Raw genomic sequence first — 12,502 nt, 5'->3', positions numbered from 1 at the left:
CTCTAACTAAAAGGTTCACGAGAAAATTTTACTATAAAAGAATGAAATAAATGTGTATGTGGATGTGCATGTGCATGTGTATGTATATCCATGCATCAATATATGCTGAGGGCCACGCAGCTGGAAAGCAGCTTGGCAGAACAGAAGCCAGCAATGTGCCCTTGCTGCAAAGAAAGCTATTAGTGTTCTGGGCTGCATTAGACAAACTATTGCCAGTAGGTCAAGGGAGGTGATCCTTCCCCACTACTCAGCACTGGTGAGGCCAAACTTGGAGTGCTGTGTCCCGTTCTAGGTTCCTCAGTACAAGAGAGACATGGACATACCGCAGAGAATTCCATGAAGGGTCACAAAGATGAGGAAGGGACTGGAGCATCTCTCCTATGAGGAGAGGCTGAGAGAGCTGGGACAGTTCAACCTGGAGAAGAGAAGGCTCAGGGGGATCTTACTAATGTGCATAAATACGTGAAGGCAGGGTGCATATAGGATGGAGCCAGGCTCTTTTCAGTGGTGCCCAATGAGAGGACCAGAGGCAATGGGCACAAACTGAAACACAGGAGGTGCTGCGTGAACATCAGGAAACACTTTTATGCTGTGAGGTTGAGTAGCCCCTGGCACAGTCCTTGGAGGTATTCAAAAGCCATTTGGACACGGTCCTGGGCAACTGGCTCAGGCATCCCTGCTTGAGCAGAGGTGTTGGACCAGATGACCTCCAGAGGTCCCTTCCAACCTCAGTCATTCTGTGATTCTGTGATTATGTATACATTTATCATATAATGTCAAAAAAGACATAACCACAAACTGTCTTTAGTGTTTTTGCTTTCTTTTACATGTATTAATTTTGTTTGATTTTTTAAAAGTTTAAAATGGTTTTATTCAAATTTAATTTAAAAATACTGCTGAAAATTGAGGGCAACTGTGGTACCTTTTAGCCACAAAAAGTAGCTTCTTAGAGTTTTTGAGCAACTGACAAAATCAAATGTCAGCTTAATGACATTTTTTGTTTGTTTCTTAACTTGTTTGTTAACTTACTTTCTGAAGAATGCTATTAAAAATCACAGGAAAAAATATTTATGACAAGCTTGTAAATGAACAATTCAAGTAAATAATCTAAAATACTTCAGTATTAACAAGGTTTAAGGATCCCACCAAATTTTTACTCTCCCTGAATCCTTTAAGAGTGAAAATGAACATAAATTAAGTTATGTTTTCTGTACAGATCAACACAAAATATTTGCAACACCTATTGAAAGGAAGTAACTAAATCTTACCTGTTATAACATGAAATAATTTCTTATATTGGTCAAGCCACCAGTCTTTCTAGTTTGACTTGAATAAAGAAATGTGAACTGTTTTAGTTTAGCAGATGGTTTCAGGCAAATCAAAGGAGCAAAATTAAACTAAAGTTCTGTGACAACACTGCAGGTTCTATTATTTCATTTTCAGTTTCATGATACTTTCCTTTTAATATGTTAATACTGATTGGCTTCTCCTAAATTCTTCTATTGAATTTTGAATTACATCGTTTGATATCCTATTACTGAAGTCTGACTACATTGCCAATATAATTACTGCACCTTGAAAGTGAAATGAGGTGTCATAAAAACTCGGGCTATAAATTTAAGCCTTCATTTTAAGAGGATCTCAATACAATCTTTCCAATCTGTTAATAATCTTTGCAGTCTATGACTTCATCTTTTTTAGTGAATTTAAAAGTAAGGAGTGCAAATCTTTTTTTCTCAAAGGTCCAATGATTAGTTTTTAATTTTGACCTGGCTTCTCTCCAGAGAGTTCTTAAGTTAATTTTCAGTACAATGAAAATGATAGCATGTTCTATTTGATTTATACCTAAGTATAAACCATAGTAGGAAAAATTTCACCTTTTGGTAATAAAAAGTAAATTTTCACCTCCAGCTCTCAATAATTTTCTGTTGAAACTTTGTTATATCTAATTTTAATTTGGAAATAATTTTAAAATACATTTTTAGCATTACAGCAAACATTTATATGATGCAGTACTCAATTATAGACAAGCACCAGTGCATAAGGGTTAATTTTCAGATTAAACTGAACAAAAAAATACAGAGAATTGCCAGAAGTATATCACTCTAAAATAATTATTTTTGAACCTCCTTACAAACCATTTTGAAACTGTCCCTACTCACTGGTCACCTGCTTCCTTTCCTTCAGAAAGAAACGTGTTCTCTCTAAAAGATGGACTTGAATCTGAAGAAAGAAGTTTTATGAGAAACTTTCTAAAAGATACACAGTGGAATTAAGTTTGAGGTTAACACAATGGTTTTAGGACTTTATAGGTGGGTCTCAATGACGTAAGATACCAATGATACATGTTTACATTTGTGATGCTTATCTGTGACAGGCAGTGGAAATCTAGGATTTAATTCAGTTGCTAAACATGGGATATAGTGATACTTCAGGTAACTTAAGGTATCCAGGATATTCTCATGAGGATGACGGATAACAAAGTGGACACAACTGAGTTGCATAAATGAGGGACATTAGTGCTGTTGGCAGTGTCTCAGGGTATCCTTATGTGTTAGGGCCACAGAGACAGCAAAGGAAACCCAGAAGCAGGTATTGTGGAGTGTGGACATAGCTACTCAATTGTACAGGGAATTGCCTTTAACACTATAGATAAAGGGCTACAACACTCAGCTTGGTAATGTGGGGATCACTGGTTTACATACAATTAGCAGTGCAGAGGTAAGCAAAGTATGTGATGCCTAGATGAGGTAAAATCCCTATTGATTGGAGGAATGCAGCTAAATTTAAGAGCCATACATTTAGAATTTGTAGTGGGGTTAGAAGATTCCAAACATAAAACTAGTTTGAAATCTTGCCTCTAAATTATTTCAGCTGATACTTTATATGCCACAGAATCATAGAATCATAGAACAGCCCAGGTTGGAAGCGACTTTGAAAGATCTTCTGGTCCAGCCTTTCATGGGAATGGGAGTCTAGATGGGAATGAGACAATTACATACGTTACACACATACATACGTTACCTGGTATTTTGCATTAGGCTAATGAAAAGGAAAGTAATCTTTTTAATCTTGGGTCTATTTTTCATCATTTTCAGCAATTCACAGAACACAAAAAATAGTTATATTCCTTTTGTCTGACTTAAGTCAATAGCTTCATTTAACTCCGTAGTGGTAGATCTTGCAGATATTAATTATAAAGAAGATTATTACTAATAATTTTTACTAATAATTTTACTAATAATTACTAATAGGGCAGGGACCAGTAACCAACAAAGCCTGCATGATCTCTTTCTACACAATAAGAGCTAGAGGTAAGGCTGGTGTGTGAACAGTTTAAGTTAACTTTTGTAAGTGCTTGGCAGATTTAAAAAGAACACTTCAAAGACTGCAGTAATGCACAGTATTGTGTGCTAGCTTCTCAATTGGCATAGATGTTGAAAAATAAACAGCTCACATTTCTGACAAAGAAATCTTTAAGTGCCACATTTGACTGTTTCCTTTGTAGCACATTATATATTGGAAAGTAAAACAAAAAAAACCCCACCCAACCCTCTGAGATCTCAGTATGACACAAAGTGCCTGTAGATCTTAGCATTATGATTTATGATAGTCCTTGTTTTAAACAGCTCCTTCCTAGCATTCTTTTCTTGATTCCTTTCAAAGTGGATATATTTTTTGTACATCTTAGACATTACAATACCAGTATCTGGTCATGTAGTGAGCTGCCACTCTTAGCCTACCTTCATCTTTCTTCCTGTATTCTTCAAAATATTAGCTGAAACAGAATAACTACTTAAGCATGTCAGAGAATCATATGCTATGCTTATACTGATAAAGGAAACATGGCAAGAAACAACTGAGTAACACCAGTTGGGTTAGTGCTACAATCCCCTATGGCATATTTGTCTGGCAGAGAGCTAACGGGAGTGGTTCAAACCAGAGCCAAGGACTGAGTTAACAACTGAGCAGTAAGGGTGACCAAGATCTGGTGTGTGAGGTCTCTCCCTGTTTTTCTTTTTGTTTTGCAGTGTCATATACCCAATATGAAGGAACCTCAGGATGTCATTTGGGGATTCCAGTATTAATATTTACTTGATTTTTAAGCAGATTTGAACTTGGATTTCTTTCTTGATTTTGGACAAGTGAGTCATTCTGGAAGGTCAATATCCAGAATAGCAACTGGGATTCACAACCAAAAGTATTTGCCATTGTCATATTATTTTTGTCTTGTTTTCTTTCATGGTTTGAAGGAAATAAATTTTGCAGACTCAGAGAAGAAACAGCTCAACAACATATTTTGCTGTATCAGTGACTCCTTTGTTCATTCATTGGACCCTCAGCTCAGGATTTGATCTCTAAGGAACAGTAAGTATGCTCAAATGAACATGAAGAGATTTAGATATGTGAGAACATTGTCTCTGGCTTCCTATGTAGAAATAACTCCTGTAGACATTGATATGATCTGATATTATTGCTAGCACAATTATGGAATTATCTAAAAGTCACCATCAAAAAACAAGACTGAAATGGCAGCTGATTCTGACCTTACTCATCACTGCCCAATTCTCAGTACTCTGACCTTCTCCATAAATAGTCCTTTGTGGTGCCCAACGCAGGGTGCCAAAAAGGGCTGTGATGGGTTTATCCTGGCCAGCAGCCAAACACACACCCTGCCTCTCACTCACTCTCCTTTCCTGTGGGATGGGGAGAAAATAAAAGGAAGGTGAGAAGACTCAGGGATCGAGATAAAGACAATTTAATAGGGAAAACAAAAGCTGTGCACACAAGCAAAGCAAAAAGAGGAATTCATTCACTACTTCCCATCGGCAGGCAGATGTCCAGCCACGTCCTGGTGAAAACTGTACGTGTAACAGTTCCTTGGGAAGACAAACGCCCTAACCACAATCGTCCTCCCCCTTCCTCCTTTCCCTGAGCTTTTTATTGCTGAGCACAGTGTCATACAGTATGAAATATCCCTTTGGTCAGTTGGGGTCAGCTGTCTTGACTGTCTCCTCCCAACCTCTTGCTCACTGCCGACCTACTGACTTTTGGAAGGCTAGTGGGGTAGGGAAGAGAGAAAGCCTTGATGCTGTGTGAGCACTGTTCAGCAATAGCCAAAACATTGGTATGTTACCAACACTGTTTTAGCCACAAGTGCAAAGCACAGCACCATACAGGCTGCGATGAAGAACGTCAACTACACCCCAGTCAGACCCAGTACACTAGCTGAAAGGAGAATGATTATCTGGAAGCACTAAACAGAATAAAATTACTATTTACTTCTCTGGAAAAAAAAGGGAACTGAAGCCTGAATCACAGAATCATAGAAGCTTTCACAGGAAGGGAGCTCCAAATGACCTCCAGTGGTCAACTAGTTCAACCTCTCACTCAAATCAGGGCTAATGCCAACACTGGATTTGATGATCACCTGGTCTACCTAATTCAAGAGAACCTTCAATGAAGAAGATTGCTTAGCCTCTGAAAAACTTGCCGAAGTGGTTCACTGTGTTCTAACTGATTCCCCCTCCAGCAAATATCCAACCTGAACTGTGCACGCTAGAACTTGGGGCATTTGCCCCTTCTTATATTTTGTGGTGCTCCCCAGAAGAATTTAGTTCCATGATCTTCCCTTTAAGAAGTCTTAAATTGCTATTAGGTCATCGCTTAGCCTCCTCTTCACCAGACTAAACAAGCCTGCTTCCTCAGCCTCTCCTCTTCTAGCTGACATACCATCTTGGTAGCCCATCACTGGACCTTCTCCAGTTTCTTCCTATGCCTTCAAATTGTGGAGTGCAAAATTAGAAACAATATTCCAGGTGCAGCCTTAGCAGCACCAGGTATTATGGGAATAATAACTTCATATGGCCTGCTGACAGAATTTTTCCTGATGTAGACCAATATGTAGTTTTCCTCATTCATGCTGTTGGCTTGTACTCGGTCTGGTATCTGTCATAATCCCCAGGGGTTTTTTTTCTGAGAATATTTACTATTCTGCCTGTCTTTAGCATGTTATGATATCTGCGGTTACTCCTCTTCAGTTTCAGAACTCTGCACTTCTTGACTATCTGTTGGCCCAATCCTCGAGTTTATTGATGTCACTCTGGATGAAGGGCTGCCATTCATTTTTTCTAATTCTGAACAGTTTTGCTTTTAAACACCCAGAGTATTCAACAGTTACAGATTATAAATCAGTGAGAGTTTTCACAATAAAAGTGATATTATTATTATTGTTGTTGTTGTTGTTATTGTTATTAAAATAAAATAATTTAAAAATACCTGTGGTGGAAGCAGTGGTAATCTGATATAAGCAAGTAGCATACTTAGGTCATTGCATCGCCTCTGCATATCATACTTCACCCACATCATTAAGGCATGGAAAATGGTCTCTTCATCAGGAACATTCACATCGTCACTAGCAAGAAGTTTATGGAGTTCTTCAGCTGGTAGAAGTAAAAATTCTTGATTTCTTATAACTTCCATTATATTCTCCTGAGAAGCAGAAAGTATTTCAGATTCAGTAATACTGGAAGAACATAAAAGCAGCTGTTAAAGCTAATAAACCCATAGGATTAGTCAATATCTGCCACACCCAGCCCTCTTACAGCTCATAGAGTCATAGAATCATAGAATAGTTTGGGTTGGAAGGGACCTTTAAAGGTCATCTAGTCCAACCCCCTGCAAGAGCAGGGACGTCTTCAACTAGATCAGGTTGCTCAGAGCTCCATCTAACCTGACCTTGAATGTTTCCAGGGATGGGGCCTCCACTACCTCTCTGGGCAACCTGTTCCAGTGCCTCACCACCCTTATTGTAAAAAAATTCTTTCTTAAATCCAGTCGTGAGAGAAATAAACCAAAGATGATTAGAATTAAACAGCTATAGTTGTAATTCATATATGAATATATTCAGAAAACAATATGAAGATTATATGGTAATATTGTAATTAAAAATTGGCAGAATTAGTAAAGGCTAGGGCAGGTCTGCATATTGTTTGAAATTTTTATAAACTCAGTTGTAATTGAGCACATTCAATATATTGTAAATCTTTACATGCACATACTACCTTTTCCTGTATTTTTTCACTATCATCTGATCTATTTCTTAAATAACTTGTCAGTCATATACAGTTATATTATCAATATCCAGATGATGGCTGTCTATACATATGACAAGGCTGAGAGGAAGATCAACACCATGAACTTAGCATTATTTCTCGAACTTGTTTAGAACAGGTTGTTAACATCCAGCTAACATGCAAAATGTATACAGCAATTAAAATCTCACAGTACTGGAATTTATAATACACATAGGAATAACTATAAAAACCTAAACAAAAACTATATAAACTATATAAAAACATATAGATATAAACTATATAAACTAAACAAAAATGTTTCATTTAGTTGACTGAATCCTAAGAACTGAATTAAGCGCTCTCTGAACTACCTACCCTACATTAACAGGACACAAGAGAAGCACAGTTCTGCAGGGTATCTTTCTCCAAATATTTCTTTTAGGGTGCTTGATCTCTGTGGAGAAATTGCAAATGTGTTCTCATATTCTTGATTCATAGACAATTATAAGTGAAGTAGGTATAGACTGGAGGCACAAGACCCTCCTCCTAGAAAAAATCTAATTTTTGATATAAAACAAAAATATAAAAAGTGTTGGAGGGAGAAGTAAGTTACAAAATCGGATAGATAAAAGATAATAATGAATTTCGTAATGGTATTTTGGATAGACTTTGTGAAAGTAAGATGAGAAGCAGGGAAGGAATGACAAAACATCAGTCAAGGACTTAAGTGTAAGAACAAAATTGAGGGAAGTGGATAATTCCACTGCTACACCCACTCAATTCAATTCTTAGCATATCAAAATTCAAATTAATGCTCTCTATAATTGCTTGTTTGGATCTGGGCCAGGGGAAAGATTAACTGGTCATCAGGAACTGAAATAGAAGTAACACAGTACTACTGAGACAATATAACTAATACAGAAAAAAAACAGTGCAAGACTTAAAACATCAGAATTATACTCTGGCCCTAGTAAGTCAAATATTGTCCTTCCCCCGCCCCATGCAATACAAGGAGATTATTATTTTAATTCTCCAACATAATATTTTTTGGAAGTTACTTCTTAAAAGAATCTATTAAAAACTAACTGCATATTATTTTATATAAGGTAGCAGAGATGAATAATACAGAGATAGACATGACAAAACCATGACAGACAGATGGTCATTGAAATGTGTAATATAATTACACATGAAATACATACATGCAAATAGAATAAATTAGCTGAAGCTGAAAGTGATGCTTATTATTATGAATGTGAATACTTTAACATGTAAAACTCAACTTCCGATAAGTAACTTTTTAACTCTACATATGCACCCAAAACAGGGTGCTGACACAACAGACAATCAAAGGTATATATATGCTCATGGTCTGTATTAACTGTGCTGTTAAGTTATCTTTACATAACTGATAATTAGATCAAAACATGACTCAGTTCTTTTTTTAAATTGCTTGATTAAATGTCAATAGGTACCTAAAAACCTAGATTTTTATGGCCTAACGATTTAATCCGTTGACTCCCGATAAAGTTCAAATTGTGTGACTAGAATATTGTACAATAGCTTGGAAATGTAAGGGAACTAGTTTGCAGGCACTTAACCACAAGTTGGCTTAATTCATTTTAATTAAAAAGCCATAAAACTCAGAAAATTTCATTGCACTTCTCAGTAAAATTATTTATAAGCCAAAGTTTAATTAAGGCTGGTTAAACTGACATTAAATCCCATTATGAAAAAAATATAACTCTTCTTCTTAATAGGAACCAACTTCAAACTTTGCAATAGCATATTAATCTAAAGACCTAATATTATTGAGAAGCATTGCAATGGTAGAATACATTTTATGAACTCACAGAACTTAATTAATTTTGAATAACACTCAGAGTAGGGGCTCTAAATTCAGAATAATAATTTTAGGTTTGATTAAGATTTTTTATCATTTTTAATTGTCTTTTCATTTGGATATATGCTGAAGGAGAACTTATTCCAGCCTTTGTACTGATTTACCATTGACTGAAAGTAGAATCTAACAAAGTTTTCAGACAAAACATATGAGCTCAAATCTGTTCTTCTAAACAGATACCTTGTTCGATATGGTATATTTATATATAGTTTATATATATAAAACAGCAATAAAATCCAGGTTCTCGATCTTCAGAGCTAAAAACACTCTCCTTTAAGTATTTAGCTTTTCCTAAATTGACTATTGAATGTTTAGAACTTCCTAGATTTCATTTTAATTTCTTGAGATTAATTTAATTTCATTCATTTCAAAGCATGCCTTGCTATTTCAATGCCTTGCTGTTTTATGACAACAGAAATAATTTATTATGTGCTTATTGTGGAAAAAATATCTGCCTTTCTTTGGGGAACAGGATACAAAAGATATCTGCAATCTACTGGTTAAAATTTTCTGGATAAATGAAATAAATTTTAAATTCTTCTGAAATTAAGGTGCAAGATAGGAATTGAGCTACTCAGTCCCGCTCTAGTGAAGTGCTTTCAGGAATGCTTAGGTCCTCACGGGCTGAGAAACCTTAATTTTGAGAATAAGGGTACTCAGCGTTTAAGCATGAGGGTTACGTGACAGTCCAGGGTTATGTGACAGACGTGTATGAGTTTTCAGGACCTGTAACTCTTGACTCTGATACTTAAGAAGCTTTGTAGATCTGGTCTTCACTGTCTCATAAGTCTCATAAGATCAACTGGGCTGTGACTAATGCCTCTCCTGCATGGGTCATTCACTTAGCCTTTCCCTTCAGCAAGAATTGTAATGTTTTAATTAAGTAGAGTAGTGGATTTTTGCTTTTAAATTAGAAAAGGTAACTTACAGTAGAAAGTGTGAAAGTCTCTGAACCCACTTGGAGAAAGCTATGTCTCACTTGGTTGCCCTTCCACTTTCTCAAAATGCTCATGCAATAATCATTGCCGTGGGGTCATAGCATTTCCACGGCAGAGCTGTTTCACTTTTAAACCTTTTCAGCAGCACACAGGATTAGAATTAAATGACTATAAAGTATTAGCACAGTAGTCATGTAAACAAAACATATCTGTATTTAAAGGTAGATAAGCAAGCACCTGAGTATCTGAGTCTAACAGATTGTGCATCATAGGAACATAACTGCTCTAATGAAATTAAACTATTACCAAATGGAATGTAATAAAAATAAATTCTACTACATATAACCTTATAATGATGCTATCAATACAAATGAATTTGATTTTTTTTTTAATCAAGACTTGTAACAAACATTATTTCACATGTAATCAAATTATCTTGCAAAAGTTAGTTCTCATTGATGTTTATGTCATTGATTTCACTAATCAGCATGCATCAGTTGTAAGGAAGAACCTGAGAATAATTTATTCAGTATTATAAAAAATATGAAGTAATTTAATACCTTGACGAAGAATGTCATGTTCTGAGAGTGCTATTTAGAACCTGTTACATCAGAGTTGCCGTGGCAGTAAAATGCTTAGCAGGTTTTTTGGTTTTGGATGTAGGGGTCTTATTTAAGAAGTTTTACATTTTATTGATTTTGATGCTGTGGCCTTTCCAATACGAAAATGAGAAACGCATAAAATAATGCTGAAAAAAAGGTATCCGTACACTAGCCTTTTACTTAAATAGCAAATGACTGGTGTCAATGAATATTTTAAGCCCACACTGCTTTTAGTTTAGAACCTAAGTTTTCATGCAAACATTTAAATAAATGAATAAATAGTGCATCTGATTTCCATATTAAATCATATAGTATACTTTCTGAAGTGCTAAAGACCTGAAAGCCAATTTTGATTTTGGTCAAGCCCCAAACTATTTCATTCTGGAATTATTGCTGCTGTGCTACATTGAATTCAGCCCTCTTGTTTTGTACGCCCACTTTTCCCTATCAGCTGTGTATCATACAAGACTACATCCCTTTTGCAAAAACTATCCTATCGTGTATCTTCTTTCCTAAGGAGAATGGGCTTTTCAAGTTCCTGAACCCCCATTAGACAAAGGACCAGCACTTATTAATATGCTTATGGTCTGATTCTCTACCCAAATCCCAGATTTTATCTGAAAGCAAGCTCCATCTGCCCTATGTAATCCAAATAGCTACATGTTTCTTCCAGTACTAGATGCCAGCCTGATGTCACCATTACAAAAGTGATATAAAGGCTGGGGCATTCAAAGGATAGGCAGCTAGTGGAAAGAGATCATGTAGGTGTATGCTTCTCTGAACTTTTGTCAGTGGGAAGAGAGATCAGCAGCTGCTGCTTTTTGGGGAGAGCAGACAGCAAGCTGAGGATCAAAGAGACTGTGACTATGGATACCAGCTCACACAGCATACTGAAATCTTAATAGAGACTTACAGATTACAAAGTTAAGACTATCACGATCTAAATATTTTCCTTTTTTACTTCAACTTTTAAATTATTTTATTTTCCAAAATTTTCAGGTTTTAGGATATGACTCTGCAGAATTAGCCACAGTATAGTCTAATTCATCACCAGTATCATGCAGCATTCTGGGATTTCACAATCTAAATGTAGTTCATAACCAGTTGGTCATAGACGCTTGCTGATACGCCAGTTCATCACAATAAACTCGTTAAAACTTTCAAGCTAGAGGGCCTTAATCTTGCATGTTTTCTTAACTGTGCCAGAATGGTTAATATTTGTTTCCTGTTTTGCTGAAGGATCTTAGCTCACACATGCTGCACATATTCTTCTTCACATCTAAGAAGATCCAAGAAGCCTAACCTGTACACGAAACAGTCACAACTTGCTAAATGGATGAGGACATCTATACATCTTGCTCCCCCTGACTGAAACAGTCTTCCAACACTGTTCTGGAAGGTCCTGTATCCCATAAAAACTGGAACTTCTGGGTGCTAAGCCCCAGTGCATGCATAATATGTTCTTCCTAGCATGGAAGCTAGGAAAAACAGAACTCTAGTAGCCTGTAAAACAGTTTTCTTATTAATTACTCCACCTTTCTTTTTTTTTTTTTTTTTTTCCTTCACACCCCCCCCCCTTTTTGAGGTCTTTTTAAATGTTAGTTTACCCTTCCAAAATAAGGTTAATAGAACCAGGGAGCACAAACTAGGGACCTAAAAAACTGGAATGTTTGTTTTCTGTGACTTGAATTGGCCCAGATCGATATATTTGTCATTGGAAAGGTTCTCAGCACAATTTCAAGAAAATAGCAAAAGAGATCAGCACTGTGAATCATCTAGAGGTGGTACTTTGGACTGAAAAGGCTAAAAGTGGCAAAAATAGAGACTCACAGTGCAAACTGTCACATTGGTGCAGTATTATAAAGTGTGGATACACACTTGTAATGACTCTGGTGACTGTCTTGTTTTGCTTTTACTTGTATAAGACATACCCTTAGCACTCCCCAAATACGGAAAATATAAGCTGCCCCAACTTTTTAAATT

The 12,502-nt window shown here is 36.3% G+C and overlaps 1 protein-coding gene across 2 annotated transcripts in view; it reads right to left on the bottom strand.

Annotated features, from left to right (window-relative positions):
* Nucleotides 1-12,502, bottom strand: part of KLHL1 (kelch like family member 1) — a 249,394-nt gene that overhangs the window by 98,272 nt on the left and 138,620 nt on the right. For both annotated transcript variants that reach the window (XM_072854161.1, XM_072854170.1), the window contains one exon: nucleotides 6,280-6,492. In XM_072854161.1, the coding sequence (XP_072710262.1) occupies nucleotides 6,280-6,492 (213 nt within the window). The remainder of the gene's footprint in view (nucleotides 1-6,279; nucleotides 6,493-12,502) is intronic.

Source organism: Ciconia boyciana, chromosome 1, assembly GCF_034638445.1.
Source record: "Ciconia boyciana chromosome 1, ASM3463844v1, whole genome shotgun sequence".
NCBI lineage: Eukaryota > Metazoa > Chordata > Aves > Ciconiiformes > Ciconiidae > Ciconia > Ciconia boyciana.
Note: the sequence above shows the minus strand (reverse complement) of the source record. Positions and strands in the feature narration are given on the sequence as shown.